Genomic DNA, 27,119 nt, shown 5'->3' on the forward strand with positions numbered 1-27,119 from the left:
CACCTGCCTCAGCCTCCAGAGTAGCTGAGATTACAGGCACAGGCCGTCTCACCTGCCTCAGCCTCCAGAGTAGCTGAGATTACAGGCACAGGCCGTCTCACCTGACTCTTACACTTCTTTCTAGGAATATCTTTATTGACTTTTACAAGCATGTGTGCTCGGATGTTCCTTTGTTCTGTAGTTCATTGTGAAACAGTTTTTCCTGCAATACTGAATATATCAAGGCCTAGCTAAGACTAAAGTACTTAATATTTGTTATCTGAGACATGGAAGAGGGAAGAGAAAGAGAGAAAGACAGAGGGATAGAGAAACAGACAGAGACAGAGGAACAGATGTGTAGAGAAACAAAGACAGAGAGACAGAATCTTAAAGAGAGAACTTATTTTCTAGAGATACAGAAAAGTTTCATAAAAGTCCTTTTGCTTGTCTGATCTCTCCAGGTGTTTCTCAGGCCTTGTTCCCATGTGGTATCCTGCCAACAAGTTGAGGTGGAGCCCCTCTCTGCAGACGACTGGGAGATACTGGTAAGGAAAAACTAAGTGCTCTGTTACCGTGAAGCTAATCCACACCCAAGCATCAGTTGTGAGATTTTTTTTTTCCCTCGGCTTCTTTATGTATTCTGAGTTAGACGTACTATATACTGTGAGAGCCACAGATGAGACAGCCATGCTGCATTTGCAATTTAGTTATTTGGTTTTTCAAAAAAGGGTTTCTCTGTGTAGCCCTGCAGGTACTGGAGCTCCATCTATAAGACCAGGCTGGCCTTGCTGGGTGTAGTGGTGCAGGCCTTTAATCCCAGCACTGGGGAGGCAGAGGCAGGGGGCATCTCTGTGAGTTCGAGGCCAACCTGGTCTACAAAGCAAGTCTAGGACAGCCAAGACTACGCAAAGAAACCTTGTCTCTAAAAAACATAAACAAGAAAAAGACCAGGCTTGGGACTGGAGAGATGGCTCAGTGGCTAAGAGCACCGCCTGCTCTTCCAGAGGTCCTGAGTTCAATTCCCAGCAACCACATGGTGCCTCACAACCATTTATAATGTGTTCTTATGCGCTCTTCTGCAGAAAAAGCACTCATATACCATAAATAAACAAATAAAAAAATAAAAAAAAAAAACAAGGCTGGGGAGGGAGGGATTAATTCTAAGTTAGTAGACTCTACCTTCTCTTGACACTGAAACAAAACAACAAAAGGTCAGTGTAGGTGTTGGATCTGCCAAATGTGTCCCACGGCATCATTCAAAGTTTAAATACAACAATAAGCTTTAAAATAAAAAAGGAAGAGTGGAGATTCCATGCGAGGCGGTGTGGACTGATCTGAATGCAGCCTGGTCTAACCGTGTTCTCTGTTGGTTCTAGGAGCTGCATGCCGCTTCTCTTGAACAGCATCTTCTAGATCAGATTCGAATAGTTTTCCCGAAAGCTGTTGTTCCCATCTGGGTTGACCAGCAGACTTATATATTTATCCAAATTGGTAGGTGATCTTGTAATACTTGCCGTCATTCTATATGCTAGAGTGCCACGTCCGAAGCCAAGGTGAACGTGTACTAATGGGCTCTGTTTTCTACCCAGTGGCTCTGATGCCAGCTGCCCCCTACGGAAGGCTAGAAACTAACACCAAACTCCTTATTCAGCCAAAGACACGCCAAGCCAAAGAGAACGCATTTCCAAAAGCAGGAGGCGCTCACGGGCAATTCCACGCTTGTGGACGAGAACAGAAAGAAATGGCGAACGAATTGCAAACCAAACAGCTTCAGATGAACACGGAGGGCGCTGCTGGCTCTCATGGAACAGACCCAGACGTCCCGAGTGACACGTCGTTGAAGCCACGCTGGTGGACTGTTCTCAGAAGCATGTTTTCTTTTGGGCCTGACAACAAGCAAGAGGCATCCTGGGGCTCATTGGAGATCAGTGCTTTCAGAAACATGCAGTCACAGGCTGTTCCTCCAGACAGTATTTTCAGAGTTTGCCAAGTTCAGCCTCCTAGTGTGCGTCATGCACCCGCTACCTCTGTGCCTCACAAACACTGCACCGCCCACGTCTTTCCGTGGGACCAAGAGTATTTTGATGCAGAGCCCAGCTTTACTGTGATCTATGGGACACTAGTTAAGCTCCATTCTCCAAAACAACAGCAAGGCAAAAGTAAGCAGCAGGGTGTCCTGTCAGCTGAAAGGGAGAAGCACCTGTCAGAGGCTCCGGATCATAAGCAGGTCTCCTCGGACCGCGGTGAGGAAGCTGGGGAGGCCTGTGTGTTGAAGGTGGTCTGGAACGGACTTGAGGAATTGAAGAACGCCACAAAGTTCACCAGGAGTATAGAACCTCTCCACCTTGGCAAAGTCTGGGTGAGTATGAGGTTTATGATTTGGGGAAACACTTGTTACTTAATCTTCCCCAAATTTTGAGTTACAATACTATATGTAAATTAAAGACCAACATGATAAGGGGCAGAGTCTCTAAACATCTTCATACGGAGGGAGCAATGTCTGTAGCTCCTCTTTATTCTGTTAGCGCTTAGCAATCTTTGGGGAGATAAGAATTTGGGGGGCACTGGAGCGTTGCCTCAGAGCACTTGTTGCTTTTGCAGAGGAGCCAGGACACATCGTGGCTCACAACCATCTGTAACTCCAGCCCCAGGGGTCCCACATCCACTTCTGGCCTCCCTTGGCACCAGGCATGCTTGTGAAGTACAGGCATACATACACACAGGACACACACATTAAAGAAAACAAATCTAAAAAGAATTTTTATTATTTTTTGAACATCTTTACTGAAATGAAATTTAAGGCGTACAATTTAATGTGTGCAGAAGTTGTTATTAGTATAATATTGTTTGGTTGTCCCATGATCTAAGTCTAGAATATTTTATGAATGAGGGCTGTAAGTTTTACCCTTTACCTTTTGGATTGATTTGTACCCCTGGCACATTGTGATTGGGTTTAACTACTACAGCTTTTTCAGTGGTTCTCAACTTTGACACATAAACACAAAGACTTCTCAAATGGTCACACTGCTGCTATAGTTTATGTCTCCCCCACGGTGGCCATATCAGGACATATCAGTAACCTCTACCTGGTTACTCTATTCCAAGGATGAAGCATTGAATGCAACTGCTGTCCTTGCGGGACACGCCCACTTGAGCTCCTTCTCCCCTCTTGCCCAGTGAGGATACAGCAAGGGGACACACACACACACACACACACACAGAGCTGTGAGGAGGACCTCACTAACTCTGCCAGTACCTTGACAGTAGACTTCCCAGTTTATAAAACAATGACTTTCTGTTGTCTCTAGGTCACGCAGTATGTGGTATTTTGATTAATGCTGCCACTCTGGCTAACAGAGCTATGAATCACTCTGATAGGATTGTGTGATGACTTCTGTAATTTCACTTGAATTAATAGAAAATTATATCAGTATTTCTGCTATGAAATACTTTAATCAGTCTTTGAACATACTCATTTTCTTACTATTATTTTTAAATTGCAGATTCCAGATGACCTGAGAAAGAGACTAAACATAGAAATGCATGCAGTAGTCAGAATAACGCCACTGGAAACCACCCCTCAAATCCCAAGATCCCTGAAGTTACAACCTACAGAGAACTTGGTGAGTTCAAGCAGACATCATATTAAAATTCTTTTGTGAATATTACAGAATTTCTTATTGTTCGTTCATAATAATGTCCTTTTTATTGTGTTAAAAGTTCCATGATGGCATTTTAACCATTTTCGGGTGACCAGTTCGGCTGTATTAATTATATTCGCAATGTTGTGCCTTGCATCCACTACTACTATCTTCTAAACCATCTTTACTGCAAACGAATACTTCATACCACTAGACTGTGGCTCCCCATACCTTCCTCCTCATCCCCTGACAACCTGCTCTGTGCTCTGGCTCAGCGTTTACTTATTGTAGATATTGTGTAGAAGTGGAGACAGGCAGTGTCTGTCCTGTGTATCTGATTTCATTTCAAGGTCCCCTTATATTATGGCTTGTATCCAAACTTCATTTGTCATCTAGTGGATAATATTTCATTATATAATTGTCTATCCATCCAAGTATGGATGGATATTTATGTCACTTCTACTTGTTGGCTCTTGTGATTAATGCTGCAGGGAGCAGTAAGTGCAAGTATCTGCTTGATTCTCTATTTTCTGTTCCTTTCGGTATATGCCTAGCAGTGATATGTGGATTTGTGGGCCAATACCATGCTCAATTAAAGAAGCAAAGAAATCATTATCAAGCAGCTATGAATGGATCAGTGCAAATGTGGGTGTTCTGTCTTTTTGAATTGATATTTTGGCGTGAGGGATGTAGACCAGTTGGTAGAGTGTTTGTCCAGCATGCACAAAGTCTAGGCGTGACCCCCAAATACTTGGTCAGTTAATGCCAGCACTTGGGAGTTGGAGGCAGGAGGATCAGAAATCCAAGGTCATCTTCCGCTCCACAGAGAGGAAATCCAAGGTCATCTTCCGCTCCACAGAGAGTTCAAGGCCAGCCTAGCTGAGAAGATGGTGCCTTTTCTTAGCCTCCTGTTGGTAATGATCAGGTTCTAAGGCAAGCTCAGTCCCCAGGTGTGAAGAGAAAGAACAGAAACAGACCTGCTTGAGAACTGGCAGAGTGCAGGTGTCCTTCCCTGGGAAGACAGCCATTGTTTCTTTTTCTATATGATTTGTGTGTATACACACAGTGTGTGCACGTGTGGGCACACAGGTGTCTGTGCTCTTATGTGCACAGCATGTGGAGGCATGAGGATAACCTGTGCTGTCGTTCCTCAAGTGCCATTTTGTTTTATTGGCCTGGGACTTGGCAAGTACGCTAGGTAGCCTGGAGCCCTCGGGACCCACCTGTCTCCTCACCCCGGGCTTGGGACGACAGTGGTGTGTTATCATACATGGCTTTTTAAGCAGGAATTCTTGAAGACTGAGCTCAGGTACTCACGCTTGAAAACTAACATCCAAGCCCTGTATGACTTTTTTTTTTTTTTTTATTCTAGTAATGTTATCAAATGTCATTTATTGTCAGATGAGCTTTTACGAGCTGAATCTTCATTTAAAAACTTTAACATGTGCATTGGTTTCCTTATCATTTCTTTTAGGCCTTTGAACAATTAACACTCTACTCATTTAGTATAGCTAGACTGTGGTCCGCATAAGAAAAGGCGCAGTGGCTTAACCATAGAAGGTGTTAGTTTTCTTATGCGCAGGGAGGTTGAAGGCACTCATAGGTGGTTAGCCTTGTTGCCAAGGGCCTAGGCTCCATCTCATTTTCTCTTCTGCTGTCCTTAGCTGTGACTTGGCTCCTTTAGATATAAAATACCTGCAGTGCTTCTGAGCTTCATGTCTGAGTTTCATGAACCAGTAGAGGAGAAGAAGGCCGGCTGCCTTGCTGAGTTTCCTCCCCCTTGATTGGGAACAGAGGCTCTTCCTGCTCGCTCACTGCAGCGGCCGCAGTGAGAACACATACACTTGGCATTTGTTTCACTGGGCAGACGGAAAAGGATCATTTGTAGCTGTTGCTGTTCGTCTCAATGGCTCCCCAGCTTGGGCCGTACTCACCGCCCAGCCATCCCAGCAGATCACACGTCTGCATGTAGACTCTGGACCCCCTGTGTTGCCTGTATTTGATAAGGCTTTACATTTTGTTAGGAAGACATGTTAGAAGGTTAAGTCAGATATCAGCACGCTTGGCTACTCTCCTCTCCTTTTTCTCTGGCAGCCTAAAGACGTGAGTGAAGACGACATAAAAGCTGCGTTCTCATCTTGGCTCCAGTGCTCTGCCACCACCATGCTGCCTTTGATAATATCAAAGGAAGAATGTATTAAGCTGGAAATTAAGGATGGTAGGTAAAAATGTGATTTTGTTTTTTCTACTGAAATAGTATTAACATCTAAAGCATTTTTTTTAGTTGTTTTTCCAACTTGTGTCACACATGAACCAGTGTTCGCTGCGTTGAAGAATGTCTTTAAATAAGTTTGATTTCAAGTCCAATTATGCCCTCTTGGTTTCAGTTCTAACTCTTGGTTTATCACTTTCTTCTTAATAGGATTGAAAGACTTCTCTCTGAGTATAGTTCATTCTCAGGAAAAAGAAAAGGAACAAGGGAAAACTGTTTTTGCGTTGAGCGCCCTTCTGCTGCAGAAGATCGCAGTACAAGTAATTATATCCCACTCATGTGTCATGACGCCGTGCTTGCCCTCTGTGACTAGTAAAGTAAGAGTTTCCGTCTGGAAGCTTATACCCAGAGCTAGACTAGAAACCACATGAAAGAGTAAAGAATAACTTGATTCTAAGTATTTTACTCTATAATTTATCTAAATAAATCATTGGTTTATCCTATATATAAACATCAGTTAATCATATCTAAGTTTCAAAATTACTATAATTGTATAAATTGGTACTGGGTCATGATTTAAAGTTTTATGTATTAAACAAATGAAGATTAAGTTTTATAGGATTGATTTTAAAAGTTCATATTTTGGGGCCAGTGTGATGGCTCACTGGGTAAAAGGTGTTTGCTATACAAGCCTAGTAACCCGAGTTCCAGCCCACAAAGCCATGTAAAAGGCGGAAGGAGAGAGCTGACACCACCAAGGTTGTCCTCTGACCTCCACATGTGCACATGAGCCAACCTCATTATAGTGCGTGCGCGCGCACACACACACACACACACACACACACACACACACACACACACCAAGGTTGTCCTCTGACCTCCACATGTGCACATGAGCCAACTCTTCATTGTACTGCGTGCACATGTGCCTCAAAATTGTCTTCTGATCTTTTGTGTGTGCTGTGGCACATGAGCCAGCTCCCTGTTGCAGCGTGTGCACACACGCGCACACACACACACACACACACACACACACACATAATGATTTTAATTCATATTTTGACGTGCCATTTGTTATATTATTCTGACATTGTTAAGATTCTCTTTTCTTCACAAATACCACACGGGTTTTCTCCCAGAGGTCTCTTAGTTCTCGTGTTTTTAGAATATTGTCTAGTTCTGCTTGTTGCTCTGGAGTTGGAGCTGCGGCGTTGTTGATAATGTCAGTGGTTTGGAACCAGACCGTTTCTTTGTCTTTGAGGCATGCTTGAGGGACTGTCCTTCAGAAGAGGTACAAATGTCACAGCCGTGGAAAGAGTAACTCTGACAAGTGAAAGAAATATGCAAAGTGTCACCAGACAGCTTCGCTCTTTCTGCTTGTCTGTAGATATCTATGTTCCATGTGCCGTGTTGTCAGGGTGTTTCAGACCGTGTTCTCGGTGCTCAGCTGTCTCTGTCTGTGATTCTTCTTTTAGGGGGCGGGGCCTCAGGAATCAATGAACGCTGTAACTTTGAAATGTAAGCCTGGCTTTCCTTGCTGCTCTAGGTCCTTCCAGAGCCTGTGAGAAGAGAAGGAAGCAGTGAGGACATTGACTCGCCTCTTCCCTTTCTAAAGCTGAGCTCTCTGGGGTAAGAGACCACGGTCACACCAGTGTGCTTACACTGCTTTGGTTCTCTCTGTAGGCACTGTACCTGCAGAGGCACAGTGTCGGGGAGACAGGAGTGCCAGCGGAAGGTCTTTGTAATGCAGGGGCAGATTGTTTTCAAGGGTTATTTCTGCCTTTGCACATAGGTCAGACACTTGCCCTGTCCCCTTAGGCAGCTTGTTTCCTTAGCAACTCTCCTTTAAGCACAGACTTGTGGGAAGAGTTAACTGACTACCACCCGACCATTGTGCTTGACTAAAACAGTAGTTAGTGAAACAAGGAAAGGCTAAGTCTAAAACTGGCTGAGTGGTGAAAAATATTTCAAATTAAATTATTCCCTCACTATTTTATTGTAATAATTAGGGATTTTTGGTATATTTTTTTTTTCATCTTTTCAGAAAAATGAATCTGAAAGCGAAGCCCTCTTAGTTTGTTTGTGTGCTGTGAGTGACAGCCATAGCGGTGTTAGCATGAATGAGCACTCCCGTTCTTACACTGCACGGAGAGCAGTCTAACTTCCTTTCCACCATTACCAAACCTTGAAGAGGCTTATGTGCAGCAGGGTGCATTAATATGAAGTAAAATCTCTCTGGATTCCACTTTCAGGTGTTTTAGTTCCCTTTCTGTTTTCATGAATAAAATCAATGTAGAAATCAAGAAATCGTGTAGATTCGATGTCTCTGATTTTCCCAGTCAGCGCTTCCAAAGCACCTGCTTATGATGGTATTGGTTACCAAGCTAAAAGTGATTTGAGGACGGGGCATTGGTATGGTCACAGATCCAATAAGTAACCTTTCAAGAGAGTTCCAGTTACTGTGTGTGAATGTTGCAGATGTTGAACTAACGTTGACACACTGCACATCAGATACAGTATCCCACCACTAGCCTAAGTCAAGGAAAACTTCTAAGATTTTGCACCTTAAACATCGCTGACTAGCCCGGGAAGGACAGCTTCGGCTTTTTATAGCTAGGCTTTACTTTGCAATGGGCTTTGGTCACATAGGGTTTATGTGTTTTGCAGTGGAGTGAATTCCTTAGGTCTATCTGCCATGGAGCATGTCACTAACAGCCTCCTGGGACGCCCTCTGTCACGGCAGCTGATGTCCCTCGTCGCAGGACTTAGGAACGGTGCTCTTTTGATCACCGGAGCAAAGGTATTGTGCTCTTTTTCACCAGCTAGTAGTGTTCCATTCTCACCTTTTGGATTTTGATATGTATTTTAAAGAGCTTTTTAATACGTGGTAGAAGTTACAATTGTACACTCATTAATATTTTGTGTGCCTGATAAGTATTAGGGAAATAATCATGAATTCATACGCCTTCATGTCTTAGTCAGGGTGGGAAGAGACACCATGACCACAGCAACCCTTATAAAGGAAAAACATTTCGTTGGGGCTGGCTTACAGTTCAGAGGTTTAGTCCATTATCATCATGGCGGGAAGCATGGTGGCATGCAGGCAGACACAGTGCTGGAGAAGGAGCTGAGAGTTTCACATCTTGATCCTAAGGCAGCAGAAGGAGACAATGTGCTGCACTGGGCGGAGCTTGAGCATAGGAGACCACAAAGTCCAGTCCTGCAGTGACACCCTTCCTCCAAGGCCACACCTCCTAATAGTGCCACCTGCTATGGACCAAGCATTCAAGCACATGAGTCTATGAGGGTCGTTTGTTCCTATTTAAACCACCATCCCTCTCCACCCTTTTTCTGTGCCAGTTGATAAGATTATATGGTTTTTAGTGTTTAGGCTATTAATGAGGCTGTTGATAGTATTGATATATTTTTAAAAATAAATCTCAGTTGTGATGACTTGTACTTACTAGCATTCTGTTTGTTTGTTTGTTTGTTTGTTTGTTTGTTTTTGTCTGTATGATAGGAGATGCCAGTCCATGGCCTCTGCTGCTGTCCTGTGTTGTCTGGTTTTACTGTCAGTGTATTACTGGCTCATAAAACGAGCTATCAAGTATCTCCTCCTCTCTCTGGGGAAGAGACTATAAAGTTGGCATCCATTCATTCTTTCATTGCTTGACAAAACCTGCAGCAAACCCAACAAGCCTGGAGAGTCCTTCATTCAATAGCCTTTGAATTACAAACTCTATATTCTTAAGGGTTACAGGACTGCTCAGGGAGTCGGCTTCGTCTTGATTGGCAAACAGTTGATGGTTTTTATAAAGATTTGGTCCAGTTCTTTTAACAGTGTCAAATTTCTGAGGATAAAGTTATTTGCTCTTATTTTCCTGCAGTTTCAGATTCCTGCACGATCTGTTGTGCTATCCCATTTCCTGACGTCAGAGAGGCGTCTTCCGTTTTAACTTCACTGCCTTGGTTGACATCCGTGAGCTCTGAAAGAGGCCCACTGTCTTACTCTACCAATGCTGTGGCATTTCCTGTGCCCAAAAGCCAGTGTGCTGTGGTTGGTGAAGAGTGCTTACTGCTTTGGCAGAGCACTGGCGTTGGGTTCCCAGCACCCACGTTGGGTGGCTCGCAGTCACCTTTAACTCCAGCTCCACAGGGTACAGTGCTGTCTTCTGACCTCCACAGGGACCTGCACTCCTCTGCACATCACACACAAACAAACAGTCTTACACATAATCTTAAAAAATACACATAAGTTTGTAAAACCCACATTGTGGTCTTGGTTTGTCATAGTGCTTTTACAATTGTAGACGTTTAAAGTTTCTCCATTTCTCTTCATGCCATTTAAATAACTTTTTCCTGCTGCTAGTCCAGTTTCTTTTTCCTATCTTAAATATAGGAGCTATTCTTTGTCATTTTTTAATGACCACTTCATCATGGTAAAACATTTATTTTGTTTTGTTTTTCAAAACAGGGTTTCTCTGTGTAGACTTGGCTGTCCTAGACTCACTTTGTAGACCAGGCTGGCCTCGAACTCCCAGCGATCTGCCAACCTCTGCCTCCCAAGTGCTGGGATTAAAGGCATGCACCACCACACCCAACCATTTAATTTTAAGAAGCCTTATCCCACTATCTACAAAAGCAGACTTCTCAAGTGCCCTAGAGTAGCATAGCCAGAGGTCCTGGGTTTACGCATCCTCTCTGTAATGAGCTTCTTATTGGTTAAGTGTTAAGTAAGTGTTGTTTCTCGTCTGTGTTCATTGGGTGAGTCTCCCTTAAGGGAGAGAAAACACACATGAGAAGTGCCTTAGCAGTGGGACTTACTCTGAGTTGGGAGACAAAGCCATCTGGCGGTGCTGATGGTGACAACATGTCGGCTCTCTAGTTCAGCGCCCCCAATGTTTTTAGTCTTGGAGGTCCATTGAATTTAAATGCATCACCAGCTCTATAAAAGATAATGATGATAGTACATATTTGTTGAGTGCCTTCAAATTGTAGGTTTCTTATGTCAGGTGTTGCTGGGTTTTGCTAGTAATCAGAACAAAGTATTTGAACTGATTCACACTGTTAGACTTCAGAGAGGTGACAGCAAGAAGTGATAAGAAAAAACTGATAATAAAGGAACTATGAAAGCCTACCAGCCTTGGCCATGCCGGAGGACGCTGTAGAAGTAGTTAGCAAATGGTGAAAAGTGCTTTCTTCTGACGTCACAATTCCACTTCTTTGTAGAAGCAAATGGACATGTATTTGTTTGGATGTTTATTTTGACTTGATAATGGCTAAAATTGGGAGGAGCATATTGTATATATTTAATAGAGTATAGAGAGGTTATTAAGCAGCTGACGTAAAAACATCAAATTATAAAACTTCATTAATATTTTAGTTCTGTTTTTATAAATTTGTAAAAATATGGAATGTTTAGAGACATGAAAAATATTAAAATAATTACTGTAGGGTAGAATGATTATATAAGTTCTTTTCACCTTTCTTCACCAAGTATGATTGTTTTTCATTTTTACATATTATATTACAATGAGAAATAAACCAAAGCTTTTATTTGCAAAAAATAAAAAATGCCCATTGACTGTAAGCCAGTCCTTTGTTCTTATATCGAAGTGGGCTGTCCTGGCAGCTGAATTGTCTCTCAAGGGCTGTGCTGCACGTCTGTGATCCCAACCACTCTGAAGGCTGAGGCAGGGGGATCTTAAATTCAAGGTCACACTGGCCAACATGGTAAGACCTAATCTGTAAAACATGCCATGTATCATCATTTCTATCACAGGAAAAAGAGTGACTGAAGGCTGTACCCCACATTAATTGGTAGTCACAGTAATGACTGTAAATCCTTAAGAAAGCAGTAATTAAAATTATTAACTACAAGGTAATAGGGATAGTAATGATCTACTTTCTCATTAAAATCATTGAAATTAAATAACGTTTTATTTACTTTAGAAAAAGTTGTTGATATGTTAATCATCTTTTGTACCAATAAAGTATTATTTTAAAGGTTTTTATTTAAATGTTATTAGTTATATTAACTAGCAGGTGTAGAGATGTGTTTACTTTCTTTTTTCTGAGACAGAGTCTCTCTGTGCTAGCCTTGGCTGTCCTGGACTTGCTTTGTAGACCAGCCTGGCCTCAAACTCAAAGCGATCCGCCTGCCTCTGCCTCCCAAGTGCTGGGATTAAAGGCGTGCGCCACCACGCCCAGCCCGAGAGATGTGTTTACTTTCTGTCGATGCATTGTAATGAGCACAGGGTGCCTCACACACTAAAAGCCTATTTTCCGGGGCACAGAATCCCACACTGCAACTGGATTGGGGTCTACCGATCAGTCGATGAGGCCGAAGCTTGGTGGCTCGGCAATGACAGAGCTGTAACCAAACCTATTGAGAGTCTTGATGACGTGATTGTTTTCCAGGGAAGTGGGAAGTCAACATTAGCCAAAGCTATCTGTAAGGAAGCGTATGACGTTCTGGATGCCCATGTGGAAATAGTGGACTGCAAAGCTTTGCGAGGTAGGAATGAGCAGGCCACATAACTCCCCTTCTATAGACAAGAATATATTATTAATGCTCTTAATAGACACATCTAGGTACTTTTTAAAAATAATTTTTTTATTGTGCTCATTGGTGTTTTGCCTGTATGTATGTCTGTGTGAGGGTGTCAGATCTTGGAGTTACAGACAGTTGTGAGCTGCCATGTGGGTGCTGGGAATTGAACTTGGGTCTTTTAGAAGAACAGTCAGTGCTCTTAACCTCCAAGCCATCTCTCCAGCCCCAGCTAGGTACTTTTTTTTTTTTTTTTTAATATTCATTTATTACATATACAGTGCTCTGCCTGCACATACACCTGGACACCAGAAGAGGGCACCATATCACATTATAGATGGTTGTGAGCCACCATGTGGTTGCTGGGAATTGAACTCAGGACCTCTGGAAGAACGGTCAGCGTTCTTAACCTCTGAGCCACCTCTCCAAGCCCCAGCTACGTACTTTTTAAACTTTCATTTTTGTCTTTTAGTTATGGAAAAATCCTTACAAATTTAGAAGCTGGGGGTGGTGGCACATGCCTTTAGTCCCAGCACTTAGGAGGCAGAGGCAGGTGGATCTCTGTGAGTTAAAGACCAGCCTGGTCTGGTCTACAGAGTAATCCAAGACAGCCAAGGCTACACAGAGAGATTCTACCTTGAAAAAAAAAAAAAAAAAAAGAAAGGAAAGAAGAAAATCCTTAGAAACTTAAAGGCTTAGTCTTTCTGATGTGTGTGATAAAAATCCCTAAAATTCTATTTGACAATCTGATGGAAGCCATTTTTAAGTGAAATCTCTGTAGACTGTGTTCTTGGAAATACCAACATATATCATTTCAAGTGGTTAGAGTATGCTCCATTTAAATCTTTACTTGATCTTTGAGTTGCTCTTTAGTGGAGTTCACGGACTGAAAAGGGTAAATGAGTGGATCTGGGTGGCAAAAAGAAAGAATTGCAATTGAGCTTGTAATGCTTGTGGGGTTTTGTTTTGTTTTTCAAAACAAGGTCTATCTGTGTATTACTGCTGTCCAGGAACTCACTTTGTAGACCAGGCTGGGCTCGAACTCAGAGATCCACCTGTCTCTGCCTCCCAAATACTGGGATTAAAGACGTACACTACCACTGCCTGGCCTACTTGTATATTTTTTAAAGTCTAACATTTACATTATTACCTATTTGGTTAAAATAAGAGGTTGGAACAGTTTCACTTTGAACAATTAACTTCCTTCTGTGTTTCTACTAATGCCCCACTCCTAGCTAGTCTTTGTAGCTCATGTTTTTACCTAGTACATACATAATAGAAAGTAAGAAATGACATTAATAGATATATGAAATTCTCAAAGAATAAATAAAAAATATATTTTAAAGCAAGATACAGATAGCTCCTGAAACTCATTATTTCATTTGCTATACAGGAGGTTTTAATCCTCCTTGAAGGCCCATGACACATTTGGATTTGGGATTGTGCCAAGTGTGGTAATGAAGTTTTAATTTCCAGACAGCAGAACATTTACAGATCTCTAAGCTAATGCGAAAGTTTCCTGGTATTTAGCTTTAATGTAAATTTATTTCTTAGGCCTTCAAGGAGCTAAATATCAGGAAAGCTTCGCAACTACTAGGGTTTGGTTCAGAGCCTGGCCCCTTACTCTGGTTTATGCTTTCTGCAGCCTCTGTATGTATTTCACAACTTTAAGCTGCCTGAAACTCTGCAGTGAGACTGAGTGCATGCAGACGAAAGTCAGAGTCACATGTGTCTTTCCTTTGTGATGCAGTTTGGCACTTTGAGGTCTTGGAGACTGAGGAGTTGAACGTGTTGAAGAGAAACGAGCTTTTTGATTGGCATATTAATAAAACATGGGTTTAATTTTTACAGATAAACTGATATTGAGTTCTTCTAGTGCTTTCAAGAGGAGCCTAAACTTCCCAGCCTTGAATAACACTGAAACCACATCTTCTGTGTCTAGGCAAGAGGCTTGAAAGCATACAAAAAGCCCTAGAGGTGGCTCTCTCAGAAGCAGCCTGGAGGCAGCCATCTGTCGTTCTGTTGGATGACCTGGACCTCATTGCTGGACTGCCAGCTGTCCCGGAACACGAGCACAGCCCTGAAGCAGTGCAGAGCCAGCGGCTTGCCCATGGTAATGGCCCCCTGGCTTGGGAGCTGTTTCATTTGTCAGGCAACACTTTCTGTTTTAAAGATTAATCTATTTTTTACATTTTAATAAGTTGTATTTATTTATTATTTGTGTATTTGTTGGGGGTGGCACCTGTGTACCCGAGGGTACATATGGAGGCCAGAGGACAGTTTTCAGGAGCCTCTTCTCTCCTTCCACCTGGAGATTGGACTGAGGTTGTCAGGCTTGGTGGCACATGACCTGAGCCGCTGAGCTATTTTGCTGGCCCTAAATCTACCATTTTAAGGGAATAAGGTATATGCTGTTGTGTGTTCCTTTGGGTAGCCCTCTCCCGCTCTTTAGTAGGCGATGGCAGAGCAAGAACAGGGAAAAGCCCTGACTTGGTGTCTCATTCTGCTTGACTTGCTGGAGCTGTTCCGTTACAGACTCACTGTCACTTCTGTGCCATTGGCAGATACTTGTTGACAGGAAGCAGTGCCGTGGTAATAATGGTGGCTGCTGTGTGGGGTGCTGCTTCTGGAAGAGGGCCTGCCTTGACTGCACATGCGCGTGGCTCCTGGTTTTTTAAGTCAGCAAATGGAAAGTGACAGAGAAGTAACTGGGCCAGGTTAGCCAACCAGAAGGTGGCATTATGCACTGTCCTAGAAGAGTGTTTCCTGTGTCGTGTGAGCATCTAACCCAAAGAGAGAGTGAGGTGGGCGACAGCGTTGCCAGGAAGGCTCCCAGAGATGGTGGTAACTGAACCAAGCGTTAATGGAAAGGTGAAAATTAATAGGCATCAAAAGAAGTATAGTTCACAGGGAAAGGTGTGAAAGATTATAAAATATTGAGGAATCCACATCATTGATTGTGCCTTAGAATGCGAAGAGAGACCTGGTGTGGAGGGAGGGTTGCAAGGATCGACAGCATTGCCTCATGGTTCTAGAGAGCGGAAACACAAAAAACAACAAGAGTGGCGTCCATTAGGTTAACTAGTGTTGATCTCAGAGTTTGAGTTTTGTAAGCTCCCGTAGAACCTCATGTTGACAAGTCTTGCACAAACTCCTAAGCGCCTCTCTGTTAGTCTCTGTGCAAGGAGGGCTGCAAATCTCTGCATCAGGATTCAGGGATGCATTACTAATGCATATTTCAGTAGTGATCTCCTCAGCCAAACTCCGCTAAGCCTTGGATAGAAAGAAATTATTCAGGAAGTGTTAAAGACACGACCTGTCTGCTAAATAACCACAATAGTATGGACATTTACCATCCTTCTAGAATATTCACTTCTGAGATGCCTTTCTATTTTAATTCACTTACTGTATAAGATCCAGGAGTGCAGAGCCTCCGTAGACATGTTCTGAGCTTATAGAGCCTCCAATATTTCCACTCGATTCAACACATCAGTGAGTAGGTAAAGTTAATGTTTTAAAAAATAGGACAGAGCGATCCCATCTTATAGCTCAACGTTAGGTTATATAAGTATTTTAATGAATATACAGCTTTAAGTTTTCATGCTTTTTTTTCCCCTGAGCTTTGTGCTATATTGCTTCATTCTAGCTTTGAAGGACATGATCAAAGACTTTGTTTCTATGGGAAGTTTGGTTGCACTCATCGCCACAAGCCAGCTCCAACACTCTTTACATCCCTCGCTTGTTTCTGCCCAAGGAATCCACATGTTCCAGTGTATCCAGCACATCCAACCTCCTAATCAGGTAACCCGCTGCTTATCCAGATGATTGCACTGGGTTCTTTTTCGTCAAAATTGCTGTCCCTTTAATAGTGACTGCTTCTAGGAGATTATACGGATATTTAAGAGCAACATGTGCGGTTTGAGAGCACAAATTATAACTTATAATCATCTGAAATGTTACCCACTTAACAAAGAAATGGCTTGATTATATTGTTGGTTGTGAGCCTAGTCTTTAAAGGCTGAGCCATCTCTCCAGCCCAGAAAGGGCTTTCTTAAAGTTAGTATTTCTTCTGAATGAGGATAAAATGAAATGTAGACATCTTTTAACAATTTCATGAAGAATCCCTGCCCACTTCAAGACTTTGTGCTCACCAAGCATTTAGTGACCACGAGGAGAAGGAAGTATGCTCAGACTGATGAACACACTGGAGATACTGAAGAATTTTGTTTAAGATTCTTGCCTAGTGTCCTCCATTACTATTCAGACTCTTCGCCTTGTAACTGTTATTTTAAAAGCAGAGGTATTGCCCTGTTACTCTGCATCACAGAGGGCTGAGCTCAGTGAGAAAGAGCTTGCCTAGCATGTGGAAGGGCCCTGGGCCCAGTACTCAGCACCAAAAGGAAAGGAAAGATAGGATGTTGGTTTGTCTTACTCAAGGTTACTGTTGCTGTGATGAAACACATGACCAAAAGCAAATTGATGAGGAAAGGGTTTATTTCACTCACAGTTCCATCTAACGGTCATCCACCAAAGCAGCTAGGACAGGAAGTCAAACAGGGGAGGGACCTGGAGGCAGGGGCTGATGCAGAGGCCATGGAGGGATGCTGCTCACTGGCTTGCTATCTACCCATCACTTGCTCAGCCTACTTTCTTATAGAAACCAACCTGGCACCACTGACAATGGGCTGGGCCTCCCACATCAATCATTAATTAAGAAAACGTCCTACAGGCTTGCCTACAGCTTGATTTTAGGAGGCATAATCTCAACTGAGGCTCCTTCCTCTCTGATGACTCTAGCTTGTGTCAAGTTGGCATAAAACTGTCCTGCACATTGGCTAGTGAATATGTTTTTGGAAATGTTAAAGAAACAAAAACCAAACAAAAAGCCTCTTAACCAGATGTTACTTAAAGTGCTTCTAAATGGAGAAGGAAATGGCAGTCTTAAATCAGTGCAGTTTTTAGAAAATTTACTGAGGAATGCTTGAAGTATATAATTTTAGACAAGACACAGAAATATAACCCTCTGATAGGATCATGGCAGAAGCAAAGTGTTTCTTTGTGATTCTGAAGGAAAAAGCTAGACCCAACCCTGCTATCTACTGTCCAGTTAGCCCTGCCTTCAACAATTAGAAGCTCTTCATCACCCATGGAGGCGTGGGGAGTCCATCCTGTCCTCACGTGCTGGTGTGAAGGCAGCTAGGAGCGGCCTGTGCTGGGAGTGAGCAGAGTCACCTGCCAGAGTGCTTGTGGCAGAGCAGCCAACTGTACCATGTAGTGTGGGTGTCCAGATGTGCACCCTACCTCAGCTTGTGTAACTGTACTCTGTGGTGTTCACATAATGGGGAAGTTGCCTGGGGAGGCATTTCTCTGATTGTATTCCCATAGCTAAGTGACATATGACTAGTGAAATGAACCGTTGAAAAGTAATAATATGAATTTTGTGTTTTCCTTAAGGAGCAAAGATGTGAAATTCTGCATAATGTTGTGAAGAACAAACTGGGCTGTGATATAAACAAGTCCCCTGATTTGGACCTGCAGCGCATAGCTAAAGAAACTGAAGGGTTTGTGGCCAGAGATTTTACAGTTCTTGTGGACCGAGCCGTACACGCTTATCTCTCTCGTCAGCATCTCTCCACCAGGGAAGGTACTTGTACAAACCCTGAACTTCTGCCTGTTGTGAGAATGTAGTCATAGCAGAGCAAGAATTACACAGTCTGGCTTCATAGAGTATCTGATAGAAACCTGGCATTTCCAGTCAATATGACAGCACATTTTAAAGATGAATTGAGCTTGGAGGTGCACACCTTTAATCCCGTCACTCAGGAAGCAGAGGCAGGCTGATCTGTTTGAGGCTGGCTAGGGGCACCTAGTGAGAGCTTATCTTAAATTTTTTTTAAAAAGACTTTTGTTTATTTTTAAACAGAATTGAGTTTAACAACACCAGACTTCCAAAAGGCTCTCCATGGGTTTCTTCCTGCTTCTCTGCGAAATGTCAACCTGCAAAAACCCAGAGACCTGGGCTGGGACAAGATCGGTGGATTGCATGAAGTTCGGCAGATACTCATGGACACTATCCAGTTACCAGCCAAGGTAAGATAAAACACACATGCACACGCATACACACACACACACACACACACACACACACACACACACACACACACACACAGTGCTGATGGCAAGAAGAATCCTTGAACCATTGGCTGTAGTTCATCCAATTTACATTTGATTGACAAGTATCTACTGAGATACCAAAGAAATGGGATGTTCTAACTCCTTGATGTTTTCTTTGCCTGTAAATGTAAACCCATTTTGTTGTGAATGTCTTAATTCCATTTAGCTTAAATAACTCATATTTGCTAAAGCACAGTGAACCACCCACTGGGATTTCCGCAGAAGCAGATAGGAGTAGTGTAGGGTGTCTCCTCTGGGTCCACTGGATGGCTGGATTAAGCAGACTTTTGGACTCCGGGTACCAGTCCTAGAAAGGCAGAGTTGACAGGCAGCGTGAACTAGGTGGATGGGAAGATAGAGGAGGCAGTATTGCCTAGGGCGTACTGTGTTGAATCAGAGAGACGGAGAAATGAGCACAGCTGTGTGAGGTCCAGGACTCATGCAAAGTAAAGAGATGATTAAGGATTTTGGGCTGCATATGACTGGCTGGCAACCCTTGGGAAGAGTTGCTGTCAGGGCCTGGGGCATGTTGATATGGCACAGAACCATAGATTTAAGGGAGAAGAAGAGAAGAAATGGGCATGGGATTACTAGCCAGCAACAACATGACTACAGATGCTGAGGCACCAGGCATTCCTATCCAAAGGCATGGAGACCGTGTGCTTGACTGCTGACGTTGAGGCCTCTCCAGTTAGGGTGAAAGCAGAAGTGAGGTTGCGATGCTGTCAGTAGGTGAGCCCACACAGGCTGGCCTCAGAGAGGAGGCAAGGACACTGCTGAGTGTAGCTACTATTTAGTTAATGTCAGTTAGGGTTTTGCTCTCTGGGTAACTGAGCAACAGCTGCTCACTTGTTCAGCAGGGAGACTCTTGAGAAACGTTACTGTCTATAACCATGACATGTGCTTCCGTTTGATTCTGTATTTGACTGTATCAGCTGCCACAGTTTAACCACACAAGTGGTGGTATGCTTGTTGGAAGACTGGGCATTTGCTCTTTGTTTTCCTAACTGCTTTTATTGCACTTTAAAAAGAAAGCCTGGCGGGTCTCTGTGAGTTTGAGGCCAGCCTGGTCTACAAAGCGAGTCCAGGACAGTCAAGGCTATACAGAGAAACCCTGTCTTAAAAAAAACAAACCAAAAAAAAAAAAAAAAAAAGCCTGGTTTAGTTCTGTAGCTCGGCAGTTGCACCTCGCCTGGCTTTAGTAGCACCAGAACAAAACAGTCAGTGAAGTGGATGGAAGTTCTGATGCCCTGACAAATGCATTGCGTGGACCCCACTGATTATTTCCAACAGGAATTGCTGTCTCTGCTGTTGTGTTGTTGTTAGTATAGGGAGGGGGTAGCTATTGCCGTCTAAGTATTTTCTGTGGAGTGTATTCAATCTCTGATTATATTTTTGTTCTTTGTCACACTTTTAATGTTTTCAGTACCCAGAATTATTTGCAAACTTGCCCATACGACAGAGGACTGGAATATTGCTTTACGGTCCTCCTGGGACAGGAAAAACTTTACTTGCTGGAGTAGTTGCAAAAGAGAGTGGAATGAATTTTATTAGTGTCAAGGTATGTGTGCATTTGCCTTCCTGCCTTGTCTTTTCCACTGAGGCAGACCCAGCGTCCAGGTAGCCTTTGAACGTGTGGACTTTATTGGCCTTGTTTTGCACTCCAAGCTGTAGGCCTCTTATTTTCAAACCCATGTCATTCTGTTCCCTCTTCCTCTCATTCCGTAGCAGCCACTAATCTTATTTTGTGGCTGTGGGTTTGCCTGTTCTTAATGCTTTGTTTGCAAGAGATCAGGTCATGCGTGCCCCGCTGTGTCTAGCTTCTTTCACATAGTGTGCGCCAAGTCGTCAGGGATTTTATAGACATCGACTCTCATTTGGGGGAGGGGCGGGGGGATGTAATGAGTGGAAGTGCTGGGCCTTAGGGTAATTCCTGCTGAACTTCTTCAGGAACCACCATACTTTTCCCCCACCACTGCTGTCCATGCCAGTTCCAATTAAGTTTCTCAATTGTGCATTAGTCTATTTGGAAAGCTAGAAAGGAAAAATGATGCATTTATTGCTTTGTAGCTGTAAGGAATGAGTGCTGACCCACCTCTCTCTCTCTGAATGGCGTCTGTGTTCTTGGTTAAGGCAAATCACCATCATTGTGAATAGAATCTATGTAAATATTAAGAGAAATAGCGAACTGTATTTAAGGAAAAAGAGACCTACAAGAGTAAAGGCGACTTTTCTGGTCCTTTCACTTGCTGGCTGCCTTTTTCCCTACTGAGTGCACACGAGGTCTAAGGTGTGTTTAGGGTATATAGCAAGCACAATAGCTGGTACTGGAAAGAGGCCTTAAACAGACACCAGCCGGAAAGCCACTATTGAGTAGTTGTGGGCAAATGCAGTAGGGAGGCTGGGGTAGCTGGGGTGGTCACACAGCGCTGTCGGGTAAAGTGCTTCAGAAGAGGGACATTTTGACAACGATCTAAAGGAGATAAAGCCACAGGCCACAAAGGAACAAGTAGGACAAGGTTCTAGGCGAGGAAGCAAGGGCAGGGAGCTGTTGTGACACTCAGCCTAGCACAGCTGTAAGATATACGGGAGAGACATCCGTTCAATCCTATCTTACAGGTTCTGTAATTCATTATGCATGCTTAAACCCCAATGCTTTGTTTGTTTATAATTAATTTTGTCTCAGCTCTGATTTTATTTTACCCTCTAGGGTCCAGAGTTACTCAGCAAATACATTGGAGCAAGTGAGCAAGCCGTTCGAGATGTTTTCATCAGGTGGTTCTTGTGAATGAAGTAACTGACTGTTATCAGTTGTCAATCATGCTTTGGGCCATAGTTTTTGAAGCACTGGTATTTGAAACCTATGGTTTATGTGAATTATTAACCAACCAATGGACAGGGATTACTTTCTCTTTACAATAGTAATATTCCTGAAAGTGGAATCATAAGTAGCTGTTCAAAGCCAGATCAGACTAGATCTTCCTTTCTCTTTGGAGACAAGATCTCACTCTATAGGACTGGCTAGCCTTGAACTCAGGGTCCTTCTACCTCAGGGGGACTAGAAATACGCATCACTACACTTTTCTTTCAAGTTAGATTTTTTTTCCCCCAAGACAGGGTTTCTCTGTGTAGCCCTGATTGTCCTGCACTCACTTTGTAGATCAGGCTGGCCTTGAACTCAGAGATCCTCCTGCCTGTGCCTCCCCAAGTGCCGGGATTACAGGCGTGTGCCACTGTACCTGGCTTCAAATTCAATTTTTATATGAAGTAAATAATTATTCCTAATACACCCCTTATGTTTTTAAGTTTTAAGTTCTTTTTTCCCCAGTTCTTAACATCTGTCTTAGAAGTCAAAATGCCATATATCTAGTTTCATTAATGCTCATATTACTGAATGTACATAAGACCACATATTAGTAGTACAGAAGATAATTCTTAAAGTTGAAATAGTATTTCAAGTGTAACAGAATCATGGGAAAATTTTCAAGAAAAAATTTGCTTTGTCGTATTCTTCTAAAAATGTTAAAACACAATATACAACTAAGATATTATACTTAGTAAATATATGAATATAATTTGTAAAGGAATAATAAGGTAACGGTTTATGTCTCTACTACACAATTTAAGAAATAGAGCCTTATCATAGGAGTATCATTAAAGTCCATGACTACATACTGACAAAAGGCTAAATTGAAAAAGAACGTATTATCATTCCAAATACTTTTTATCTAATAATACAAGTTTTTTTTGACAGTGTTCCTACAAAACAGTGCAAAATGCTAAAATACTGAGCTTGGCATCTTTGAACAGGTTGAAGAGTTAAACAAGCATTTCCCAGAAGCCATTTAGCACACACAAAATGGTCACATTGGGCTGGAGAGTTGCTCAAGGCTTCAGAGAACTTGCTGTTCTTCCAGAGAACCTGGATTTGGTACCCAGCACCCACATCAGGTGGCTTGCAGATGCTTTTAACTCTATCTCCACAGGATCTGACATTCTGTTCTGGCATCTGAGTATACATGCATGCAGACACATATACATATACATTTTAAAATACAAACAAATATTTTTTAATGGCTACTGATGATAAGAACGTATTGGCTAAGATTTGGGTTTTAGTCTCTCCTAATCCAGAGGCATGACTTTCTAAACAAATATTTTAAAGCTCTCAAGTCAATTTAGAGAGGAGATGGGAGGCAGATAAATTATCAGATAATTAATAATATAATAAAAATAAGTAGGACTACCAAAACCAAAAATCTCAGTTTAAATTTAATTATCTTGAAAATAAGGATAACTGCATGTAACTTGCTTTCTTTAAGGATTGGTTGTGAAGTGTGTGTGTGTGTGTGTGTGAGAATTTGCAAACTCTGGTGCCTGCTAAAATACAGGATGTTTGTTTTTCCCCCCAGAGCACAGGCTGCAAAGCCCTGCATTCTTTTCTTTGATGAGTTTGAATCCATTGCTCCTCGGAGAGGTCACGACAACACAGGGGTCACAGACCGAGTAGTTAACCAGTTGCTGACGCAGTTAGATGGAGTAGAAGGCTTACAGGGTAAATCACTGTTAATTTTAAAAAATGCGCGCGCACACACACACACACACACACACACACACACACACACACACACACACACACACACTGTAAGAAAAGTTACTGAATGATCATGCTCACAGTGTTCTTTTCCCCCTCAGGAGTTTATGTGTTGGCTGCCACTAGTCGCCCTGACTTGATTGACCCTGCCTTGTTGCGACCTGGCCGACTGGATAAATGTGTATACTGCCCTCCTCCAGATCAGGTGACAAAACGCAGCAGATGCCACTCTCTTTACTTGTGAGCTTTACTTTGTCAATTGTCCTTAGAAGCAGCTTTGCAGCCTGGTGACGGTAGTAGTGGTGGTGGTGGCAGCATCCACCTGTGATCTCTGTGTCTCAGGGACACAGAGGCAGGCAGATCGCTGTGAGTCTGAGGCCAGCCTGGTCTACAAAGTGAGTCCAGGACAGCCAAGGCTACACAGAGAAACCGTGTCTCGGGCAGGGGGAGGGGGTTGGGGGCGGTGGGGAGGGCACAGGAGGAGGAGGAAGAGACAGCTCTGTTTACTGTTTGCTCAAAGCATAAAAGATGCTGAGTCAGGTGAAGCCCCTTCAATGCACTCCTGTTCCAAGAATGGCTGTGTTGACCAATAGGAGAAAATCAGGAAACCTGAAGAAGGGCCCTCTGTGATCCCAAGCTCCATGTCCTGTCAGAAAGTTCCAATCCAGAATCAAGCCAGTGGGACAGTGAGCATTTGGCCAGGTCATATGGAAAAGGGTGTTTCAACCATTCTGTCATTCAACGCTTGCGCCCAGATGTAGAAAGTAGTAGATGAGTGAAAGGGAAGGGCCAAAAGGTCAGAGTGTGTTGTCCATGTGTGCTTGTTCCTTCATGACTCTCCTTCATTGGCACACTTGCCCAAATGTGGGACATAACCACAGTATGACTCTGAGTTATTCACACCGAACAGTGACAAATGTTGCCTTTTGTTCATTTTTCTACCTGTGTCTCCATTTAGGGGCACAGTTCTAAGAAGTAGGTTTTTCAACCTGCTTGGAAAGCATATTAAATATTTCAAATTAATTTATGAAAAAAGTCCTAGGAGTCACAATTTATAGGACCAGTTCATTTTTTTTGTATTTAGTCATAAGTTTTTCTTTCTTCAGGTGTCTCGCCTTGAGATTTTAAGCGTCCTCAGTGACTCTCTCCCTCTGGCAGATGATGTGGATCTTCAGCACGTGGCGTCAGTAACAGACTCCTTCACAGGAGCAGATCTGAAGGCTCTGTTGTACAACGCACAGCTAGAGGCCTTGCAGGGGAGGCTGCTGCCCGCTGGGCTCCACGTGAGTTGTGGGAAGGCTGTTAGGGTGTTTGATGAGGGAGAGAGACATGGTGCCAAACTGCAGAGAGACCTGTCTGCCTGTTGTAAATATTCAAAGATTGGAATGTGGGATCTGCAGAGAATTTTAATGGTGAAGATTTGGTATCGGTTGCGCTAACATTACCTTAATATTAACAAACTATTTGGTATTAGAAAGATATTGTATAGAGTGGAAAAGCGTGAATTCTTATAAACAGGAAAATAACTAAAGTTTTCAGCTATTCTCTTATAAATTAAGTTATTATTTACTTTAAAAATGAAAGTAGCTGTCTCCTGTAGAAGACATATATGTCCTTATATCATTTTTGGCAACTTCCTTACTTCCTGATACAAGATGATCTTTGTTACTCTTGTATTTTCTATATCCCTGCCCTAGATCAGCATTTTTCTCAAATGATGGCATTTTGTTTTTAATTATCACAGAAGATAATTTACTGCATTATAGGCTTTGCCTATATTATCCAGGAAGCTTTTCTGTATATTTCCCTCCACCAATTTTTGTTGGAAATTTCTGCAGGTCCTAAATTAAGTGTGTGTGGTGGGGGGAGAGAGAATGCACATGTTTATAATGTGTGTACATGGAAGTCAGTGTGGGGGCACAGTTGCTCATGTACACAATGTGACACGGAAGGCACCCTTGGGGGACATTGCTCAGGCATCCCCTCCCCTTTCTGAGGCAGGGCCTCTCACCAGTTTGAAACTGTAGGCTCGCTGGCCAGGGAGCATATCGGTTATCCCTGTGCCTACGACAAGCCCACACTACTGTACCCAGATATTTTATATGGGTTCTGGGCATTAAACTCAGGGCCTCATGTGTGCACAGAGCTAAATCTACTCAGTTATCTCCACAGCCCCCAGGTCAAGGTTTTGCTGTTTATTTTAGCAAGCTGTTGCAGTGTTTGTTTTTATTCTTTATGGTACTAGGGGTTGAACTAGGAGCCAACACATGCTAGACAAACCCTGTATGAATAAGCTACATTATTCTTGAAGGTGTCTGTTAGGATAAAGCAGCTGAAAGTGCCCTGGCAGGCTGCAGCCAAGGAACGCCATAAAGTCACACCATGCAACAGATCTAGGTAGGGCAAGAGGGTTACTGGGAGACAGGGAGAGCGAAGGCCTGACTCGAAGTGGGGACATGAGAGACAGAGAAAGAACAAGATAAAGAATGAGAGATGGAGGTGGGGGAAGGGAGGGGAAGGGAGGGGAGGGGAGGGATATGAGCTAGTCAGGGCCTTGTATGCACTGCACCTGATGTTGGTGGGTGAGGAATTGCTGAAAGGCAGGATGGTGGAGCATCTAATTTACAACCGTTTCTTCTTTCTCAGTCCACTTTTCATATGAGTGCTTTACCATAACTCATTTCACAGTGAAAACAAAAATGAGCAAAAGGCAGAGATGGAGAAGTAAAACCTAGATTCTGAGTTCTAGTTGTGTTATTACTAGGATAGCCGATGGATTTTCTGCACACTTCCTCCTCCTTTGTGCTAATAGTCGCGTTTGTATTGTGTAGGGCTGGGTGTGCAGTTCAGTTGGTAGGGTGCCTAGCATGTGCAGAACTCTGGACTCATCCCCAGCACCAGGTAAATAGGCATGTGGTGCACACTTGAAGTCCTAAGAATCATAAAATCAGGGTCATCCTAAGCTACATAGCGAATAGAAGGCCAGAGTGGGTTACACAAAACCTTGTGTCATAAAAACGGTTTTATCACGTACCTCAAACCCCAGAGGATTAGGAGCTTATTGAGAAGCGCGAGCCTCCTGTGCTGCTCTGTGGCACCTGCTGCTCTTCCCAGTTATGGAGTACCTGAGTCTCACAACTGGCACTCTCTCTGTGTAATTCAGGATGGAGGCTCCAGCTCTGATAGTGACCTAAGTCTGTCTTCAATGGTCTTTCTTAACCACAGCAGTGGTTCCGACGACTCAGCTGGAGATGCAGAGTGTGGCTTAGACCAGTCCCTTGTTTCTCTCGAGATGTCTGAGATCCTTCCAGACGAATCAAGATTGAATATGTACCGACTCTACTTTGGAAGCTCGTATGAATCAGAACTTGGAAATGGAACCCCTTCTGACTTGGTATCTTGTGCTTTCATCATTGTGTGGTTCAGATATGTAAAGATATATGTTGATGTGACATTGGACCGGGATTCATCTCCTAACCAGCCCCACATAGTCTTTCCGGTTGGTTGGACTGCAATAAAAGTAGTCTTGTGTTTTTAAGTTACGCCAACTAGTCATTTTTAGTTTTTGTTAAGCACTAGAACAAGCAGGTGAGGGAGCAAGGGGGTTGGCTCCCTGGGCCCCAGATGTGGGTTCCTCTGTACTCTCTCAGGTGTTTCTCTCTCTGTGAGTGATTTTAAATCTTTTTCATTGTGATTTTAAAACCTTTTTACTATTTAATAGTAAATGTGAACTTTATTGTCATGAAGTACTTCTGGATGTTAGGAAATTGGCTGCAATGATGTCTAAAATTCCTAACAGCAAGAATGTTACCTGTTTGTGATTTTTTTTGTATGGAAACTGTGAAAAGAACTAATAGCATACGTCAGGAAGGGAGCCATTTAGAGTAACCATGGACACCATTGTTGCTTTCCTATTTAGTTAGAATACAAACCCACTCTAATTAATAGTGGCTTACTGTTTTTCATATG

General features: G+C 42.9%; 1 protein-coding gene across 1 annotated transcript in view; it reads left to right on the forward strand.

Annotated features, from left to right (window-relative positions):
- Pex1 (peroxisomal biogenesis factor 1) overlaps positions 1 to 27,119 on the forward strand; it is a 38,614-nt gene that overhangs the window by 8,137 nt on the left and 3,358 nt on the right. Inside the window, exons 3-21 of the mRNA XM_051151992.1 lie at positions 441 to 524; positions 1,356 to 1,470; positions 1,569 to 2,338; positions 3,483 to 3,602; positions 5,715 to 5,838; positions 6,043 to 6,152; positions 7,379 to 7,461; positions 8,500 to 8,632; positions 12,253 to 12,349; positions 14,325 to 14,495; positions 16,029 to 16,183; positions 17,837 to 18,026; positions 18,306 to 18,472; positions 19,983 to 20,117; positions 21,267 to 21,331; positions 22,969 to 23,111; positions 23,252 to 23,355; positions 24,257 to 24,433; positions 26,314 to 26,544. Coding sequence (XP_051007949.1) covers positions 441 to 524; positions 1,356 to 1,470; positions 1,569 to 2,338; positions 3,483 to 3,602; positions 5,715 to 5,838; positions 6,043 to 6,152; positions 7,379 to 7,461; positions 8,500 to 8,632; positions 12,253 to 12,349; positions 14,325 to 14,495; positions 16,029 to 16,183; positions 17,837 to 18,026; positions 18,306 to 18,472; positions 19,983 to 20,117; positions 21,267 to 21,331; positions 22,969 to 23,111; positions 23,252 to 23,355; positions 24,257 to 24,433; positions 26,314 to 26,544 — 3,174 coding nt within the window. The remainder of the gene's footprint in view (positions 1 to 440; positions 525 to 1,355; positions 1,471 to 1,568; positions 2,339 to 3,482; positions 3,603 to 5,714; positions 5,839 to 6,042; positions 6,153 to 7,378; positions 7,462 to 8,499; positions 8,633 to 12,252; positions 12,350 to 14,324; positions 14,496 to 16,028; positions 16,184 to 17,836; positions 18,027 to 18,305; positions 18,473 to 19,982; positions 20,118 to 21,266; positions 21,332 to 22,968; positions 23,112 to 23,251; positions 23,356 to 24,256; positions 24,434 to 26,313; positions 26,545 to 27,119) is intronic.

This window comes from Acomys russatus, chromosome 10 (genome assembly GCF_903995435.1).
Source record: "Acomys russatus chromosome 10, mAcoRus1.1, whole genome shotgun sequence".
In the NCBI taxonomy this organism is placed as follows: Eukaryota; Metazoa; Chordata; class Mammalia; order Rodentia; family Muridae; genus Acomys; species Acomys russatus.